We start from the raw sequence: 21,120 nt of genomic DNA on the forward strand, positions 1-21,120 counted from the left end.
ATTTATTTTGTTGTTTATTTTTGAGACAGGATCTTACTCTGCAGCTCTGGCTGGCCTGGAACTTGCTGGTCTAGAACTCACAGAGTCTAGAACTCTACCTGCTTCTGCTTCCTGAGTGATGCTGGGTTAAATGTGTGCGCCACCACGCCCAGCCTATACAAAATCTAACTTTAGACAGAGAAAAATCTTCCCAGCTACGATCCCAGGAGAGTCAGTTTCTTTCTGGTTTTGTTTTAAAGAACAAGAGGCTAGGATTCAAAAATTGAATAAGTATTTATTGTTCCAGAAGGTACATTGCTTTTTATACATATTTCATAAATGATACAGGATTGTACATGTGTTCGACATTTTGCTCGCCCCCCCCCTTGCCTCCCACACCACCCAGAGGACTCACTCACTGCACTGTGCCTTTCCTTCTTAAGAACCCTGCACACAAACAGGATGAGTGGTTTAAAAATAATCCACACAACAAAAAGAAACGAGGGAGAGGCTGAACAACAGGAAGGAAGTAGGAGGCTGGGACTGAGACATGCATCCTCTTGCTCGCTCTGTCATGCCAGTGGAGGGTGGTGGCAGAAGCGGCAGTCCCGGCTGGCCTTCGACCTCTGCAAGGCACCTGGAGTCTGGGTTTGTCATTTCAAGGTTTTCTTTCGTACACAATGATCCCCAAAGGAACCCCTTGCCCCACGAGGAGGGATGAAACGTGTGAAGGAAACAGAAGCCAAAAGCCAATCAGCTGTGCGGCAAGCCCCCGTCATTCTTGCTGTCCTGCCCCCAGGACAGTTAGAAACAGGACAGTAGAGAGAGATTTCGTTGGCTTTTCGAGTGCAGGTGCCATCTGGAAACACGGTAGAAAACGTTCTGCGGAGAATAAGACTGATTCTTCTGTCTCTCGGTTTAAGACAAAAAGAAACAGGGTGGAGCAGGTAGGCTTAAGGAAGCCAGAGGAAGGTGCTCCTATATAAAGATAATTGCACCCTTTGAGATCCACCCTTGGTTCTCAGCAACTGGAGTGGAGTTGGGAGGGCTCACAATGGTGAGGAAGTATGTGTCTTAGATTAGCCAAGGTTATCCCGGCTCTGACTCAGCCCCAGAGCCATGATGTTTAGCTGATTTGTAAACCTTACATCCTCCTCATTTGGTAACACAGATGAACACTGGCCCTCTGGCTTGTGATGTGGAAGAAGTGGGGGCTGTCAATGGGAGCAGTAAACAAAGGAGGGGATCTTTTTCTCCTCTGAAGGCTAATTAGTAAAAAAAAAAAAATACGAAATACAATTAAAACCTCATGCAGTATTGCCAGTGATCTCTAGATAGCCATTCAGAGCCCTGGGAGATAGACGTGAGGACTCAAGACGACACAATCCAACTGCCAATCATCAAACAGTCCTAAGTTGATTTCAATGATTATTTGGATAAAAGTACTGTAACCAGCAGGTATACATAAGTAGGTAGCTGGTCAGAAAAGGGATCTGGGGTGGAGAAATTTCTGGTAACTTCACAGAGACTGGGTCCAGCTTAAGATGAAGGTTAGCCTTACTGGCTCAGACTCTGCCAACCACAATTCATAAGGATTTGCTTTCTTATATAGTTATTTATTCCTATGTCAAAAATAAGAAACTTCAAATTAAAAAAAAAAAGCAAAAAACAAAACTAGAGCCGAGTGGGGTGCTGGTGTGTTAGTGTTTTGCAGACCTTGCAAAGATGCAAGAAACGAACACCCCAACATCACCCTTGCTTCGTTCTTTCAGCTGTAACTGCATCATTCTCGTCTGGAAACGAGATGCTTCAGACAAGATTCACTAAGCCCTTTGCACTGTGCTCCACCATGCCTGACCCTCAGAATTTAAAGTCCCTTTCTTCCCTAAGATCCTCTTTGTGTTTTGTTTTAGAATTAAAGGTAAAAACCCAATCCCCCACGTGGCCCCCGCTTCCACCTGCAATGCTTGGATTAAAAAGGCATGAGTTAGAAACAGGCGTTCTCTCTGCCGGGATTCACGCTCTGTGCAGATCAATCCTTTTCTCCGATCTGTCGGAGGGGCAGATGTACTTGCAATGGGTCTCTCAGTCTCTTAAGGTCCATTTCTGCCTAAAATAGAGACAACAAGTGAGGAGAGGTGGCCAGTGACGCTTGCAGCAACATTCCTGCCTACGGAGAGAGGGACAGCCTCTCATCATTACTATACCCGGAAGATCCTCTCGGGGACTCTGAAGATCAGAAGACAAATGTCTTTAGCTCAAGGCAATTGTCCATCCTCCCAGAAAAGCAGAATGGCCAGGTGGTATAAAGACCCCAGCCTAAGAGTGCAGGGACCATGTCGGGCATCCGTGAGAGCGTTCCTCCATAAACCTTTAGGAGGATCCAAACCCTTAATCTCTGCCATTTAAACTTTGCTCATTCAATATCTATTTAAGTATTTTCCTCAGTCAGTGAATCTGTTGTTGTTTGAGATAGGCCTTTTTATGTAGCCCTGGCTGTCCTAGAACTCACTGTGCAGACCACGCTGTCCTTAAACTCAAGAGTTCTGCCTGCCTCTGCCTCCCGAGTGCTAGGATTAAAAGCGTGCACCATCATGTTCTGCTTGCCTTTGCTGACTTTTGAGCCAGTCTCACTCTGTAGCCTAGGTGAGCCTCCAACTCACAGCAGCCTTCCTACCTCAGTGCGAGGATATAGGTGTGAGTCTTCCCAGCCGCTAGAGCAGCCTTAAAAGGATGTGCAGTCAACCAAGGCGTCTTCAAAGCATCTCACATGCTTGGATCGCATCCTTAAGAGTTGTATTAATTGGCTGTGGGAGGGCTGATGCATCTGTATTTGTACTGGCTCCGGAGATGACTGACCAGTACTGCCCTTGGCTTAGAACGACTACATTCAGCAACAGTAGGCAGCGTGTGCTTAGGTCAAGGTGGGAAGATGGATGGCACCTATTAAAGGCACAATCTCATCAACACACACACACACACTAGAGCTGGGCAGCCAAACACTACAGAGGATGGAAGGCCTTCTGGGGACGATTGAAAACCTCTGAAATCACTAGACTATGGGGAAAAACAAAGATTTATTTGCCAAAATCAAAGGAAGTACAGGAATTTGAAAGAGGGGCAGTTTCCGTGGAAAGCATGCATGTGTTTAAAAGGCATCTTCTAGAACATTCTCTGGCGTACACCTGGCATAGGCCACCCAGTCTTTCCTCCTTACCATAAGGTTTTCACTTTTGTGCTGTTGTTTCCATCCAGTTTAGTTGGAAAGTCTCTGGGTCAATTATTGTAGAGAGATTAAAAGAAGAAAAAAAACTAAACCAAACAAACAGGCAAATAAAAAACACCCAGATGACTCTAGCTGGGGAAAAAAAAAAAAAAAAAAAAAAAAACAAGGCAATTCTGAATAACCGAGAATGAAAAAAAAAATAGCCCTAAAAATTCCAGTATTTGTGTCAACAGCATCGTTGGGACTCGCCATCTTTTCATCTGCTGAGGTGTGTAAACTAGAGGTGGCATCGTGGCACACTGGGTGTGTAAACTAGAGGTGGCATCGTGGCACACTGGGTGTGTAAACTAGAGGTGGCATCGCGGCACACTGGGTGTGTAAACTAGAGGTGGCATCGTGGCACACTGGGGTCAACCCGGGAGGCTGAGCTAGGGGGTTGCTGGAGGCAGAGGCCAGCCTCAGGCACACTTCCAGACAAGTCTCTTAAACAATACCAACGCAAACAACCACAGCAGCAACGGCCGGGGAGCAGCTCAGCTGGCAGAGCACTTGTCTAGCATGCGTGAGGCCCTGATCTCAGTCCTCGGCATCTCATAAGCCTGACGTATAATCAGTCCTAGCCCTTGGAAGGTGGAGGCAGGAGGACCAGAAGTTCAAGTCATACTAACTGCTATCTACTGAGTTCAAGGACAGCCTAGGTTACAGAAGACACTGCCTTAAAACAACAAACAAATAGAAAAATGTCCTTCTAACGAGAAACCAACTCCCTTAAAGAAAAAACAAAAACCTAGTTAAGTGTTCATTGCTAAAGGTTTTGTTAATGACCTTTACCCAGGATACAGTGGCTGGATCACTCCTTCAGGCCGCCCATTTGAAGGACCATGATCATGATTACTAATGATGCTGTTTAAGATGGGGCTGGGCTCATTTGATTTTTCTAGAATTTACCTGAGCAATTGCATCCTTGAGTTGATTGTATTTCTCTAGATCAAAACGTGACTTTTTGGCTCCTTTATGGAAAAATAATAAGTATTGTCTGTCTCTGGCTTCTGGATAAACGTATTCCTAAAAAACAAAGAAAAAATTAGCCTATTAGTCCCCACTAGAAGTTTTTTTTTTTTTTTAGACAGGGTTTCTCTGGGTAGCCCTCGAACTCACAGAGATCTGCTTGTCCTGCCTCCCAAGTGTTGGGATTAAAGGTGTGTGCCACCACCTGGCCAACACTAGAAGTGTTCTAAAGATATTTATTAACTGTTAGTTAATTATTAATATTGATCAGACTGAACACAATATGTATACATAAAGACAGACCAACACGCTGTGTTACATATTTAGTTATTTCTTAAACATTTGTTTGCCTTTTGTGTTTTGAGATCAAGTTCCCTATGTTTCCTGGGATGGCCTGGATTCTGGACTCAAGTCATCCTCCTGCCTCATCCGTCCCAACAGCTGGGGCTACAGACACTTGCCACTGTGCCAGTATTTGACTGTTCTTTTCATTTCTTACTGCTACGTGGTATCATACTGTAGCCCACATCATGGTGTATAGTGTCTATTCCGCCACTGCTAAGATGGGATGTGCTAGCAGGCCTGGACTGAATTTTATTATTTCAAGGAATTTGTCATCATTGAGCATGAACGTAGCAGCATATCACTGTAACAATTTAGAGGAAGATGCTGCTTAACAGTCATTTTCCTCATGCTAATTAGAGATGATGGTTAGGAAAACCAATATTTAGCACAAGAAATTATGCACATTTAATTCAGCTAATGTTTCTGGTCAGAGGTGTGACCAAACTGTTTACTACTGCTATGTCACGACTTGTCACTTGGGGGCAGTCACAATATTCTGGAAGCCCAGTGGAGCACCTAACACACAGGACGGACACGGTATTAGAGATACAACAACATGGTAATGAAGAAAGCGCTGCCACCGTGTTCCAGACTAACACCGCAGTGATGTAAAGCCCAGTGAACGTGCACAGAGGAGCACTCGATGGCAGTACTCACCTCCCCGACAGGCTAGCCCTGCCAGCCCAAGCTGGCCTAGTTTTCTGTGTAGATCAGGATGACCTTGAACTTACAGCAATCTCCTGCCTCTGCTACCCAAGTGCTAGAATACAGGTGTGCGGCATATGCCTTGCTTCTTCAATGCTTCTATTATTATTCTAGATCCAGATTACTTAGTTTTCAGAAATAACTACATATAAACGAAGTCCACAGAGGGAACATGGGAATTTACAGGAAAGAGAAGCTTGGGGGCAGAACACAGTTGGGTTCAGTTCCAGGACCTACTGTTTCCACAGGTAACTCTTATCCTAATGAGCCTGACTTCCTCATCTACAGGGTGGATATGTATTTATAGGACTGAGACTAAATAAATGAGTGCAGATGTATTTATGCTATCAGATGTAAAATGCATGACACGTGATGCACCTTGGTGAAAGGTGCATGGATGTTTCCACAGATGTGAGAAGGCAGCTTAATCTTTTCATAATCAAAGAAATGCAAAGTCCATAGGGAAATGCCTTTTTTTTAAAAAAAAAATTTGACTGACTGACTGACTGGCAAGAATATAACAAATACCGTTTCTGAATTCAAGGTATAACTGAAAAGGTCTTGTATGTCCCCAAAGGCGTGACTCTCATTTACTTCATTTGTTGATTTACTCAGTCCTCGAGGTCCTCGAGATATAAGGTACCATGTTATAAGGTAAGGGAGTAAAATGTGAGTGGCAGCTTGCTGGCATTGTGGTTACACTTGTAACCACAGCACCTGGGAGGCCCAGGCGGGAAGACCTAAACTTCGGGCCACACTGAATTACATAGTGAGAACCTGTCCCTCAGAGCAAATAAACCACACCCTTCCACTTAACAAACCCAAATAAAGATGATACAATAGTCTCCTCTGAAGGAAAAGACACTGAATAAATAATAATACAGAGCAGTGGTTCAGGAGGAAAGGGAGACACTGCTCTGTAGGAAAATGACCAAAAGTTCACGAAAGGTGAGAATTAAGGAAACCTTGAAATATGACAGGAGAGAGCAGGGAGAACTTTCCAGACTGCAGAATGGTGTGAGGAGGAGGAATGGAAGGCATCCTAGGGACAGAACACAGAGCAAACACTGAGCTGAGAGACATCTAAGGATGGACAGCAATCAGTTATGAAAGCCCAGGCTGGGCAGGAAGGAGAGGAAAACCGAGGCAGGCTGCATCCAGAGAGGCAGCAGGATAGGATGACGTGCTTGCTAGCTCTGTGCACTCGGGATCGCGGCAGACCGTGGGTGAGCATTCAGAGGATATGGACACTTCACTTGCCCCTCTCTACCAGGGATGCTTGGGAGGCTGAGAAAGGTTACACAAAATCCCTAGGCTTTTGTTTCCCCACACATGCCTAGGTTCATGATCACTTACTGATCTAACAGGAGGAAAATGCCTAATAGTTCCAAAGCAGTCATGTAAAAATTCATGAAGCAACCCTTAGCTTGCTTCACACACAAAGAGAACCTGGGGAGGCTTGTGTATCTCAGCGGCTTCAAATGTTTCTTATTCAAGGCAGTGTTGATTAGATGTGGTACAACAGACATGACAAGAGCTGACAGGGGCTCAGTGGTGGAGTGTGTGTCTAGCTTTTATGAGGTACTGGGTTCGAACACCGGTACCACATTTTAAAAAAGCCATAATCCATCATGGTTCTCAAAATGACACCATGGATTTTCATGACACATGAACCAGCACCGTGAACAAAAGTTGGTTCGAGATAACTAGTATTCACTAAGGTGGCAGCCTTGGTTGATAACCGGACTAAGGATAAAGTGACCGCGTTCTTACTACTTACTTTTTACGAAGTCAAAACATCCTTTAATACACACAAAAGTAGCTTAGAGTTTAGTTTATGCATTCAATTAATCGTAAGGAGTTCTCTATTCTAAAAATTCAATAAAAAGTTGCATGGAATAAATTTATATGCAAAATATTTACATAAATATATGGAAAATCAAGCCATTATGGCTGGAGATGTAGGTCAGTGGTAATGCGTATGAAGTCCTAGATTTGAGTCTCAGCATTGTAAAACCAGTGTCATAAATAAATAAATAAATAAATAAATAAATAAATAAATAAATATCAAGTGAGAAGAGCACATCCCCGAGGGCGGCACATTCTTCTGCTGTCGCTCATCTTATTATAACGTTAATTCTGGAAGCATCTATACACGTGATTCATAGCAGCCAAGGCCGTGCCACACATCCCTCTCCATCTTCAGTGCCTACGACAGTGCTAGCACGGAACTGAGGACTGGCCTTGGAAGCCCCGTTCCTCTCCTCACCTGGCGCGTCATCACGAAGTACGCGTACATGGCCATGGCACTTCCGTAGGTGATGAAATAGGTGACCGGCTCCATGATGTCCCAGGAGTATTCCCACCAGGTAAGCCGGGCCAAGATGCCAAACTGTGTGGCCATGTAGGCCAGGCCACCCCATAGCACCAGCGTCGTCCTCTTCTCGGCTTTCCTGCTGATTTCGATTCGTACCTGGCGGGCACACGTGGACAACCTTAAGGCGCTTGCTTTGGCGACAACTTACAGTTCTTGTCAGCTGCTCTGCGCCCACAAGGGTACAGGGCTTATCAACAGCCTAGAGTCAGCGCCAGCAGACATAACCTGCAATAACAGCGCTCGCAGGCACTCGACAAACTGTCTACAATGACAACCGAGATTTCTGTGTGCTTTCTCAAAGTTCTATCCTACAAGTTGGTGGGAATACGAGCGTGAGTTTCACCAGCTCCTCATCCGGCTGCCAGGCTAACTTTTGAAGGAGGAAACTAAAAGCTGTCACGTCCTCTTACTGATGTGTCAGACTATCCTCAGTTTTAGGTCAAGTTTCTCCCAGGGCAGAACGAGAGAGTGAGCCAGCACAGACTGGATTCTGAGCAAACGTGTTCTGGGCGAGATCTGAAGAATCCCACCAGCCTTCTCCTTGAGAAGGTTTACAGGCTGAGCAAGGGATACAGGCAATACTGCATGATTGTGGAGCATGGTACATAACACGTGGTAACAACTGTCCTTGGGAGAGCAAAGGCACAACGTTGAGAGGACTTGTTCCTTTCTTCAATCCCAATTAACCAATTCCTTAAGATAAAGATATGATCACAAGCTACCCAAGAACGATTCGGTCAGTGAGGGACTGCATATATGAGGGGCTCCCACAGGACAGTGTGGTATCTACGCGCTAGTGGCAATGCTGTTGTAAGCAATCCCACTGTACTGTTAGCACTGGTATGATTCTCGAAGGCAATGAACACTGGGCAATGTGTTCTAAACTATTCCTTCTACCGTTATGTTAGAGGCAGTTACACCAGGCTCATAGATATCACCACAGAGGCCACGCTGAGTGAAGACCTAGGTCTATGCACATACACTCTGCGAGGGTCTCACAATGAAGTCTCTTAGAGAGTTCTCAGAACACATCCCCATCACGAAATGAACAATGACTGTACCTGTGATATCATAAAGACTCAGGCTAACATGTTCACTGTAAAATATTCTAAAATGTGAATAAAGGAGAAAAGTCAATCATGGGCCTACAGCTGCATGAGGTTATTATAATCCAATTGTTCTTTGTGTGTAGTATAAATGTGCATATGAATATGAATAATGGTATATGAATAATACATTAAAACTTGGGTCATAATGGTCAGTGAGGTGGCTCAGTGGGCAAGGGTACTTGCTATCAAGGCTGATGACCTGATTTCAATCCCTGGGACCCTTACTGCAGGAGAAAACCGATTCCTGCACATTGTTCTCTGCTCTCCAAATGCGCTCACTGTGGCATCTGCATGCCCTCAAGTCATACATAAATAAATGAATGCAATCAAAAAAACACTGGGACCTATCAACACTGTTTTTAGCATTCACTTTCCATAGCAATGATATTTTCTATAGTGAATTAAGTTTACACAATAGTGTTCCATATACTCTCCATTCATAACCTAACATCCACTACATTTAGAAGCTCTCCTGGTCAGCAGTTATTTACTCTAGTCTTTGGACCTCTGGGCTCTTGGTCTGTTACCAAGGCTCCAGACAATCCCCTTATAAGTCCTCTTTGGGCTCCGATTGGAACGTTTGGATGGTTCAGACTAATAAGCTAATGGACCAATTTGGTAAGTGGACTCAAGTATTTTAAAGTGAGACACAGAAGCCCCTGTGTACTGGGGTTGGGGGGATGATGCACAGGAGATCGACGGGGAAGTTTGAAGGGCTCTCACCTTCTCCAGGGGGGCCAGCTGCTGCTTGAGGTTCTCTAACCTCTCCACGAGCTCCCGCTCCTTGTTGAGCTGATGCTGCTCGATGCACAGCGTGGTGTAGAGCTGCTGGACCAGCGTCTTCACATCATTCAGGGTTTCTGCATTTTCATGGCTTAGGAGGTCTGAAAGAAAGAGGTTCACAACTGCGGTCGGGAGATACTGTATGAGAGAATAAAACATACTTTAAAATAAATAAGTAAAATAACAATTGAACATCGCAGCCAGGAGATGGCTGAGTGGGCGAAGGCGCCTGCCGCCAAGCCTGATGATCCGAGCTCAGTCCCAGTGAACAACATGGTGGAAGGAGAGAACTGACTCTCACAAGTTGTCCTCTGACCTCCATATGTGTGCAAGTGTGCACACACTCAAAGTCCATGCATGTGCACGCGTACACAAATAAATAAAATGTAATAAAAATTCAACACCTTAAATGAAGAAGTGCTATTCCAAGATCTACGAGACAATGAAAGGCCATGAGGCAAGTCCATCCATTATGGGAGTCCCTCAGCATTAAACTGAACAACAGTTTTTAAAATATCAGTCTATCAATCAAGGAAGTAAATTCACATGGGGGCGACTCAAAAACTTTGAAATCAATATCCATTATTATATTTTTAGAAGTCCAAGAGCTCTGAAGACAGCTACGGCCAAGGGAAATGGGAAGGGGAACCCCCAGTGGTTAGGGTGTGGCTAGGGAGCTAGGTCTAGCATACCAGGCCCTGGGCCTGACTCCATGGACCTAAAAAGCAGTCATACCAACACACAGACAAGGACAAAAACTTGAGACCCAAGTTCAAAACCAGTCAGAAGGGTCAGGGTCAGCCTCATTGCAATTCTTTATTAAATGGTCAGTCTGTAATTTATCTGTGGCCTTGACATTTTTGTTGATGTTTTTCCCACTTAGACACTTCTAAGAAAAACATATATAGTGTTTCATTTGCAAATGTAAAGGCAATAAAATAAAAACCCCACCACACTGTAGTAATCTTAACACTACACGCCTTCCCCAGCACACCAGCCAACTTCTATTCTATCTTCTTTATCAAGACTGACAATAGCTGTTTGGGCCTCAGTATCATGCTGTAAAGGGCATAGAATTATAAAAATGATCAAAAAGGTGAAAGATTAAATTCTTTGATTTGATATCTTTTATATGGGCTGCAGGGGTCTCCCAACATCTAAAATGTATTGAGGTTCCAATAAAAATTCAGCTATATTTCAAGCTCTATCAGTCCTTTCCCAAATCAAAGTTTGGTCCCATGAACATGTACAATCTGTTTCCAATATCCTTCAGTACAGTTATCACAAAGTTAATCAATGAAGACGTCCATGTAAGGCAGGGAAGTGGATCGGAGAAAAGCTGATGTGGTCAAATGTCCAACACGGAACCTTCCAGAGCTTCAGTAGGTGTGTATGGGATCAATAACAACAGAAAAGAAGTCGTCCATGACAGCAGGATCCTCTTGCAGCAAGGCTGCAAGCTCTCACGGGAATATATGGCTTTATCATACAAGGATACTACATCCCAGCAGCCATTTCTTCTGCAGCCTGTCCAGAACACTGGTGTGACTTGGTGGAACTCACAGCTCCCAACTCCAAGGTCAGGATCTGGGGTAAAATGAAACCTCCTAATACTACTTACAACTCAGTTCTCTTTTGAAAATATACATCCTGAAGTTGATATGGATTTCCCGTGGTTAACAAGATTCTCTCCCAAACAGTAACCTATGCTGGTAGTTTGAAGGAGAATGACCACATAGGCCATATTTGATGCTTGGTTCCCCAGTTGGTGGAACTGTTTGGGGAGGATTAGGTGTGGCTTTGTTGGAGGAGGTGTGTCACGAGGGGCAGGCTTTGAGGCTTCAGAAGCCTCCAGCCATCCCCAGGGTGCTCTCTGCCTCCTGCTTTTGGAACAGGATATGAACTCTCAGCTGCTGCTCCAACGCCATGTCTGCCTACCTCCCTGCTGCCATGCTCCCTGCTGTGATGGTCATGGAACCATAAGCCCAAACAAACCCTTCTATAAGTTGCTTTGGTCATGGTGTTTATCACAGCATTTGGAAATACAATTGATATTTGTTTTACAAATGAGGAAATTTGCATTAGAAAACCATGTGTTAGTTTAAAAAAGCATAATTTTCAGGCTATGAATTTTACTGTATAGATTTAATTAATTAGTTAATTAATTAAGATATAGTGGACTTGACTTCATCTCATGATCCTCCTGCCTCTGCCTCCTGAGCTGGAATCTCAGGCAAGCACCTCTATGCCTGTAAAATTTATTTTCTATATCAGTCCTCCTGTGCTCACTGAGGCAGTACATACTTTTTTTTCCTCTACTAGGTTGATGCTGCAGTTAGAAGGTTCTTTTCATCACTTCATAGGCATAGAAACACTTCTAAATAATTTTTAAAACTCCTTTTATTATCTTTAATATTTTTCTTCTTAAAAATTTAACTTCAGATTTGCACTCCCTCTATCATGCCAGTTCAACACGTTTTCCTGACATACACAAATCTATATCTTTCATGACACATGTCCAACGCTGCCTGTAAACTGTGGCGAAAGATCAAGACATTACCACGTCCTGCCTGTAAATCATAGAACAGGCAGTGAGGTGGCCCGCGGACTCATCCCAACAAACACAGCACAAAAGCCACGGAAGAGGAGGATATTCCGTATGAACTGGCATGGTGGGGTCGTCACAGGCTCCTACTGGGTAGGAGACGCAGTTTAGTCGGGCTTTTATACCTGGTCATGTGTGAAATTGTAGTGTTTCCAAGAATACCTTTCTCTGAGGGAAAGTCAGGGCCTCTGAGTCAGGGCTAAACGAGAGAGAAGCCTAGGTGAGATTTTGGGAGAGGGAAGCGAAGCCGATGGCATCACATCTTAGGCTGGGAGGAGGCAGATGTGGGATGTCTGCTGTAGCAGCTGCATCTACTCTCTCCCACTGTAGGCCATCCCTCATCTGTAGCATTTGCTGTTTAGCAGCAAATCCAGGCCCAGAACCGGATGCAGACTTCTAAAAACGGAATGTTCAATATGGGAACCACTAGCCACATGCTTCTGTTTATTTTTAACTATTTATATCAAATAGAGCAAGTAGAAGAATATATATTTATCATCAGTATGTTATTTTGAAATATGTACCAACTGTGAAATGGCTAAATATAGGTATTTATTACTTCACATGCTTTTTTTGTAATGATAATACAAAATCTATTCCTAGTGATAGTAGAGAATACAATATATTGTTAGTGATAGTCACCTTACTTGATCTTATTCAACTCCACTTTTTTTTTAAATCTTCTGGCTAACCTTCCTTCCTTTCTTCCTTCCTTCCTTCCTTCCTTCCTTTCTTTCTTTCTTTTTATTTTGAGACAGGGCTTCTCTGTAACTTTGGTGCCTGTCCTGGAACTAGCTCTTGTAGACCGGGCTGGCCTCGAACACACAGATACACCTGCCTCTGCCTCCTGAGTGCTGGGATTAAAGGCATGTGCCACCACCGCCCGGCTCTGACTAACATTTCTACAACTTCCCATTGGTTAAATTTAAAATACTCAAAAGATTCAGTTCTCTGGTCACAGCCATTTACTTATGGCTACTATATTCAACAGGGCAGAAGCATAACAGTTTTAATCCTGCAGAAAGATTTTTCTTTTTTGGTACTGGGGATTGAACTCAAAGCCCTGCGCCAGAAAGTTCTATTTAACAACACAAAAAATTTCTCCACCTACAGTAAAGTGCTTCACCGTGGGCCTCCACTAAGATCTGGATGTCCACAGATTTGCAGGTTCCCTAAGGGTCGACCAGCTATCCCACAGTGCCACAGCTTCAACACGTCTGACGTCTCTCTGATCCCCAAGCTCCCCTTTGGACCTCTTCCTCGGCTCTAGCTATAATTTCTCAAAGGTCTTTCTCCTGCCATGAATATTTTTATGCGTGTGTGTGGGTACATGTGTGTACTCGTGTATGTGCGTGTGCTGGGGAGGCAGAGACAGGTAAAGACATATGTGTGTGTACATGTGCATGCGGATGCTGGAGGATAACCTTGAGTGTCAAACCCTGAACATCATTCACCTTTGTGGCAAGGTCTTTCACTGACTTGGAGCTCGCCATTGGGGCAGACTAACTGCTCAGGGAGCCCCAGGGATCTGCCTGCCTCTGCTTCCCCAGTACTGGGTACGCACCCCCATGTCAGACTCTTTACATGTGTTCAGGGAACGGCAAGGCAAGAACTCCATTATTAACTATCTCCCCAGGCCCCTACCATCAATCTTTATAATATTCATGTGACTCTGCTTCACTGAAACACAACACAAATAGTATGTATGATGTGTAACTATTTGCCTAAAACATGTGTACACATTTGCTTGTGTGCCTAAAAAGACTATCTGAGGAACAGGGATTTGGTGATTATGTAAGATTATTTTAGACTTTGGGAGCTGAACTTTAGGAATGTATTATCCATTCTAAACAATAACAACACACTAACATGCTACCACAATGCCTTCCAACAGTGATTTAAAAAGATCCAGAGTATGGTGAGTTGTAGGTCTCAGCAAGGGGCCATTCTAGACCTGGCTGAAAGTAATCTTTAGGCTTACGCAATGGTAAAGCCTTGGTGAACTCAGAGCTTACCGTTTATCTGTCAGGTTGCTTTAGCAGGAATGATATGGCTCTAAGGTACTGTCACAGCACAGGTGACAATAACAACCCCAACCCTTGACCCTGAGAAGTCACTGAAGGGGAAAATTTTTCTAATGGCTTAGCAATAGTTCTTTGGGTTAAATCATGCATGGCTCTCTCACACACAAAATAATAATGGCATGTTTACCAGCATCTCTGTAGACACCATCGATCCCAGAATAATAATAATGTCAGAGATATGCTAATATAATGAGCCATGGAAATCCTTGTCATCCACAAACATAATGAGACGGTCTTAGCTATCTGAGTCCCTAATGAGGCAGTTGTTACCACTGCTTAGTTTGCCTTCTCGACCTCATTCTTCAAATTGCACCACCAAGAAGCAAGGTCTCTAACTTCCCATGGACGGAACTGGCTTTAGAAGTGCCAATCAAAATGACTCTCCTTAGCAGGCAAAGCCATATCCTCTAGTAACATGGGGTACATTTTCTTTCTTTCCAAGAACAAGAGAAAGGTAATTAGCTATTTTTCAGGCTTTTGTGCTCCTTTCTATGTTCCTGTTTCTGTTTGCGACTTAAACGATAGATAGCCATGGCCACTAAAAGGATGTGCTGGACCTGGCACCTAGCTTTCCTGTTATAACATGGCCCTTTGTTCCAACCTTGGATGTAGGCTCTCATCTTGCTCTTGAGCAGGCCGTCAACACCTCCAGCCTGCTGTCCCATGTACACATGGCATGTGGCCATACCAGACTAGGCATGAATGAGTCCTTTGATCCTCGGAGCCTGGTGTGTATGAACTCATAGTTTATTCAACATTCTGAGTATTTTCAGTTCTCACAAGCCACAATATACCACTACACACACAATTCTTTAAAACTTTATAGGAAACCAGACATGGTAGTGTACACCTATAGTCCAAACAGTAGGTGGGGAGGGGTGGGGGTAGGATTAATAATTTGAGGCCAGTCTGGGCTCTATAGTAATACTGACTAAAAAGACCAAAAACAAAACAAAAAATTCTTTAAGAATACTGCTAATTTTTAAAATTTAATTCTACCAGTTATCTCCATAGATTTTTAGACTCTTGACCCCCGAAACTTCATATCCCAGCGTACTTTTAGAGAAGTACACAGTTTTGAGACACAGAAAAAGAAAAAAAAGTCTCTGTGTATCAAATATAATCCCTCCTATGATCAGTTTCTACTTTAGTTTTCCTTACTTCTCATGAGAGCAGCCTTATTTAAAAACAAAAGCATTTATTTCTGTTTGAAAAACATTAAGAAGCTGTTGGATTGGTCATGGTTTCCAGTCTGTACAGGTATAGACGGAGACTGCTATCTACTTTGCTGAGGGTCACCGTTCCTTCATTTATTCCTTTGTTCTTTTTCTGCTGTAAGACAGGAGACTCTGGCCTCTGAACAATCAAAATGCTCCAGGTTTGAGTTACTTAATTCCTTCAACACGGAATGAGCCTGAGTCACAGCACCTGCCTTCTCAGAGAACATTTACAGAGAAAAAGAAGAGGCAGAGTCCAGAGTTCATCACTTCTGGTTTGTTTGGAGCCAGAGAAAGAATGAATAGGATGCTTTAGGGCATCATGGACGAGCTGACCTGGAGATTTTAACATGCGAGAGTGGAGGTGAGGAAGGAACAGGGAGAAAGGTATGCCAGAGGGCAGCTATGTGATGGGAAGGCCAGTGTGGACTTCTAAACTTCTTCTACGACAGAGCCAGCTCTTTTCAGGTGTACTTATTAATAGAAATGTATATATGTGCACTATGTCGTGGAGGCCAGAGGGTGTTGGATTCCCTGGGACTGGAGTCATCTGCAGCTCTGAGCTGCCTGATGTGGATACGGGGAACTGAACCTGGGTCCTCCAGAAGAGCAATGAGTGTTCTTAACTGATCCTTCTCTCCAGGTCACTAGATCTAATTATTAATTATTATTATTATTATTATTATTGACAGGATCTCTCTGTGTTGCCCTGGCTGTCCAGGAACTCACTCTGTAGACCAGGCTGGCTTTGAACTCAGAGATCTTCCTGTCTCTGCCTCCCGAGGGCTGGGATTAAAGGCGTGCATCACTGCATCTGGCTTAGATCCAATCCTTAAGAGCAGGACTAAAAGGAGTGTCATAGGAGGTTAGTGCGGGGAGTAGTGATTGTGGAAGGGGCATTAACAACAAACGACAATGAATCTCAGGGCAAAGAGGAAAAATGGTCCAAAAAGACAGAAGCTACTCTGGAGCCTGGGGTGAAAAGGAAAACCAATAATACCGAAGCATGCATTTTGCGTGTGTGTGTGTGTGTGTGTGTATAAAACATGACTATTAAAATGCTGCCTTGAATACTGATATTTTGGTGCCCTCTTAAAAAATGCACACCAAAGTTGTGCACCTCCCTTTTTTTGCCCCCATACCAAAGTAAGAATGTGTATATTGGAAATTCCTAAGGATTCTAGAAGGCCCCAGGACTCAGGATATTTTGATTTTCACAGTGCTGAGAAGGCACTGTGTATTCAGCAGGAACCAGAGCTCTCATTTTGAGAACTGATCTTTTTCCACGAGGTGATGTCCAACAGAGGCTGCCATCTACTGCTTCCAGTCAGCCATGCGATCACAACCAACCAATAACCTATCATATGCAGTATGTGCTGCCTGTGTTTTTGCTTTTGATGCTATGTTTTACATATGTGCATCCAATTATGTCTAAAAAATACCCTGCCATGTGTCGTACATGAGATTATCAGAACTTTATAATAAAGCAGGTTTTTTTTGTGAAACGATTTTGTTCAATAATATTCGATGTGCTTAAGTTCTGGATACACTTAAGAGAAACTAAACTAAAACAAAATCTTTGCTGGGCGGTGGTGGTGCACACCTTTAATCCCAGCACTTGGGAGGCAGAAGCAGGTGGATCTGTGTTTGAGGCCAACCTGGTCTATAGAGTGGGTTCTAGAACAGCTAGGGCTACACAGTGAAACCCTGTCTTGAAAAATAAAAAAGAAACAAAAAAATAAATAAAAGAAAAAAGAAAGAAAAAGACATAATCTTTGGTAAGTCAGGTGTATCAAATACAGTTTATATTTACAACTCCATTGGATTTACTAACCACACTGGAGGCCAAGAAAGATCGGAACAATCGCTTCAGATTGCTGAACTTAAACCACTAAAGAAACAAAATGACCAATCCCTTCCAGTGTTTCATAGAGCAGAGATACCCTTTGTTTAAACATAAAGATTTCCTTCATCTTGGTCTAATATATAAGAATATGTCCCTGCCATGATGGATGTATTCCTTTGAAACTGTAAGCTAAAAGAAACCTTCTGCAAGGAAAACACAAGGCTGGTGAGTTGGTTCAGGGGGTGAAGGTGCCTGCTGCTAAGCCTGAGGCCCTGAGTCCAAGCTGAGGGACTTTCACAGTGGAGGGAAAGACCTGACTCCGGAGAGTTGTCCTCTGACCTACACAAGTGTGCTATGGCACACACATAGACACACAAATACAGATATACAGAGACATGACAAACACAGATACACGCACAGACCAACACACAGACACACACACATGCTCACACACGCACACACACACAGACACACATACATACAGACATGCACAGACATGCAAACACAGACACACACACATGCTCACACACGCACACACACACAGACACACATACATACAGACATGCACAGACATGCAAACACAGACACACACAGACACACACACACACATATGCTCACACATCCACACATACAGACACACAGACACACACACAGACGGTCACACACACAGACACACACACAGACATACGCACACAGACACGCACACACAAATGTGTGCACACACAGACACACAGAGATACACTTGTATAATAATGAAAAAGAATTTGAAGAGCGAAAACCTATGCCAGGAGGAACTTTTGGCAAGGACATTCAGGTAGATGAGATGGAATGACAACCCACTCCAGTATCAAGCTGGAAGCCTGGCTTAGTGCCGAGCCAGGCTCGCTGTGCGAAAAGTGTGAAAATCACATGTTGTGTGTTTCCCAGGGTTCCTCATGGTCCAAAGACCTTCCCACCATCACAGAACCTCACTGAGGCAGTCTTACCTCTCTTTGGTGGCCGTACGTGGTATGTGAGGTCGTTAATGACGAGCTTAAAGTCATCGAGAAGGAGGAGGTCCATTCCTGTGGAGGCAGCAACTCGGACGCCATCTATGAAGAGTTTAAACGGAACTGGTCAGGCGCTGAGCACCCCATCTCAAATAGCTTTAGAGGGCTTTATCCCGTTTCTCTGCTAACCTCTGCCTCACAGCCCGGAGGCCTATGCTAAACATAGACAGCTTGTAGAATGCTCTTTGTGTTTAGTCCGGCTCTGATGATTTAACAATCGCTTTCCCCACAGCTGTGGGAACAAGTGAAATGACTGCTGGTCATGGGCCCACGGGGCTCAGCTGGACTCTGGAGTCGACTGCGGAGCAGTGTGGACCTTTACACTGGAAGCCAGGAGGAAGGGGCTCAGAGCTTTCGATGGCAAGGTACTTGGCAGCCCAGCAACCCCCAAGCTGCTAATTAATTGGGTAGGGAAGGATGCGATGGGGAGCAAGCGTACCAAATGGGCCTGCCAAGCATATTACTAAAGGGTTTGGAGTGTTTAAGGCACAGAAGTTAATACGCCAAGGACGGAAGTTGGCGGCCGTCGTAGCGGTGACCGCAAGGGAAAGGCAATGGGTAGTTACTAGTCTCTCAATCTTCCTGTAGGTTTGAAAGATTTTCTGAGTCAGAATGAAAACAATTCTTTTGGCACTTAAACAGATGTTACATCAAATGAGAGTTTTTAGTGTCTTATTGTATATTATCAAATCACAGATGCTATTTTGGTAAACATTCAAGGGTTCAGCTACTGGGAAAACACATTCTGCACCTAAAGTTATGACAAGAGGCCTCAGGAACATGAAATGTGATTGCCTGCTTGTCCTTGGGATGGCATCGATGTGATCTGCGTCTGAATGAGACTCCCTGTGGGCACACATCTGCTGACATTGAACAGTTATGTCCCGAGGACCACAGGGACAGAAAGGGCGCTGTCATGCATACTTGCAAAGCAAAAACTCCGTGTTTTCTAGAGTTAGACTGAGCAGTTTGGGGTGAGAATTAAAGGCGGAGGCGACTGTACCTGGAGAGTAGATGGCAACCCTGTCGATTCCCCGATCCTCCTCTTGCAGTTGTCGTAGAAACACACCAACAGAGTCGGAGATAGGTTTGAGTGTGAATTGGCAGCGTTCACGCCGAGACGGCAGCCTCACGGATATCACCGGCAGCCCATTCTGATAAACCACCGTCACATCTGAGCGAAAGGACCCATAAACACATTCAGTTACACAACATGATGTGTAGTGTGTGGAAACAGAGCCCAGCCCCTTCTGGGTGTGTGCACGTCCCCCTGAGTTCAGTTGGAAGTGAAAGCAAGAGAAGTCCCCAAGAGCAATGTGTGAAGAGGAGCACTGGCAGCCACTAACTGAGGGACTCGCTACACAGTATGGACAGCAGTCCTTATGTCCTTCCTTCTTCCTTTGGCAGTTTCCATGCACAAAGCCTTAGTAAAATGAATCCCAGAAAACTTTTTCTAAGAATAATTTTCAGATATATTTTTAAAGCAAAGTTTTCAGCTCAAACCCTCACATTAGCAGCTAAACATTTACAGATGATGCCAACATGAGGGGAAAACATAGGCTTAGAAGTAAAATTTGGGATAGGATCTTGGCTCGGCATCTTTGGGAATTATATAACTTCTATGGGCTTCGTTCCCCCCACCACCACCCCCACACAGACAGTGGGTTCCTAACTCTCAGAGATGTTGTAGGGAAAGAATGAAAGAAACCACACAGAACACTCAACACACTGATCACTAGGTGATAATGAGCTCCCTTCGGGAACCAAAAGGCGCCTCCTGTTAGTCTCAATAAGCTTCACACCCCTCAAAATCAGATCAGGAGAACCTGTTCCAGACATTCTGAGAGCATAGAACTTTCCAGAGTTGCCACTCACACCCAAGTCCTAACAGCAAAACCCCAACAATTCTTGTTTTCCGTGAACAGCAGAGGGGTTCTGACGTGCCTCAGGACCGAGAACGTCACGTTTTCCCCTCAGACGCCCTCGCCCCACCCGCGGGTCGCTCGGAACTTTGCATCTGCTTTTAGAGCTGACTGCATTTGATTCTGTAGTGCATTACCGGAGCTCTATGACTCATAACTCTTCGTATATGGTGTCCTTCCCGTGGCAGGGTTATGAGATGCCTCCATGCTGCATGCAACTGTAGTTCATTCATTGTATTTAAATTACATTTTTAGGTTAACATGCAAAGTAATGGGTTCAACCTGATAGCTTCCTCCTGCCAACTACTATCGGGATACTCAGACCCACGGCAGTTTACCTTCCCACCTGCTAATGGAAAGTAGGCTATTTCTGGTTTATCAATAAAGCTTCTGTGATTACTTGTGTAAAGCCTCTGTGTGGAACGTTTCTGTGGGACAGCCCACGGCTATCTGTGGCAGATTCATCCACCTGCAAATCAGTATTTGGGAAACCTTTGTGCCTATACCAAACAAAGTGTACATTATTCGCTAAGTAATATAATGACCATTTACAAAGCATTCATATTGCACTATTATATTACTCTATGCCATAGTTTCCTTTCTGTCCGAAGAACCCCCTCAAATATCACAGCTGCAGAAATGCACTGGCAATGAGTTCTTTCCATTTTTGTATGTCTGAAAAAGTCACCGCACCTTGATTTTTGAGAAAGATATTTTTAGTATATAAAAGAAAATCTACTTGACAGGTTTTTCTTTTTCCTTTTGGTGCTTTTCAAAGAATTAGCTGAATTGTCTTGTCTCACATGGAATAAGAAGTTTGGGCATGTTGTATCTTTATTCCTCTATGTGTGATATATCTGCATTC

General features: G+C 44.0%; 1 protein-coding gene across 1 annotated transcript in view; it reads right to left on the bottom strand.

The window, feature by feature from the left end:
• Positions 1 to 254: 254 nt before the first annotated feature.
• Mcu (mitochondrial calcium uniporter) overlaps positions 255 to 21,120 on the bottom strand; it is a 156,451-nt gene continuing 135,585 nt past the window's right edge. The window contains exons 3-8 of the mRNA XM_038343934.1: positions 19,337 to 19,507; positions 18,271 to 18,375; positions 9,473 to 9,633; positions 7,533 to 7,736; positions 4,154 to 4,270; positions 255 to 2,089 (exon numbers count right to left, since the gene is read on the bottom strand). Of these exons, the coding sequence (XP_038199862.1) occupies positions 2,012 to 2,089; positions 4,154 to 4,270; positions 7,533 to 7,736; positions 9,473 to 9,633; positions 18,271 to 18,375; positions 19,337 to 19,507 (836 nt within the window). The 3' untranslated portion in view covers positions 255 to 2,011. The remainder of the gene's footprint in view (positions 2,090 to 4,153; positions 4,271 to 7,532; positions 7,737 to 9,472; positions 9,634 to 18,270; positions 18,376 to 19,336; positions 19,508 to 21,120) is intronic.

The sequence above is a fragment of the Arvicola amphibius genome, chromosome 9, assembly GCF_903992535.2.
Source record: "Arvicola amphibius chromosome 9, mArvAmp1.2, whole genome shotgun sequence".
NCBI classification, from domain to species: Eukaryota; Metazoa; Chordata; class Mammalia; order Rodentia; family Cricetidae; genus Arvicola; species Arvicola amphibius.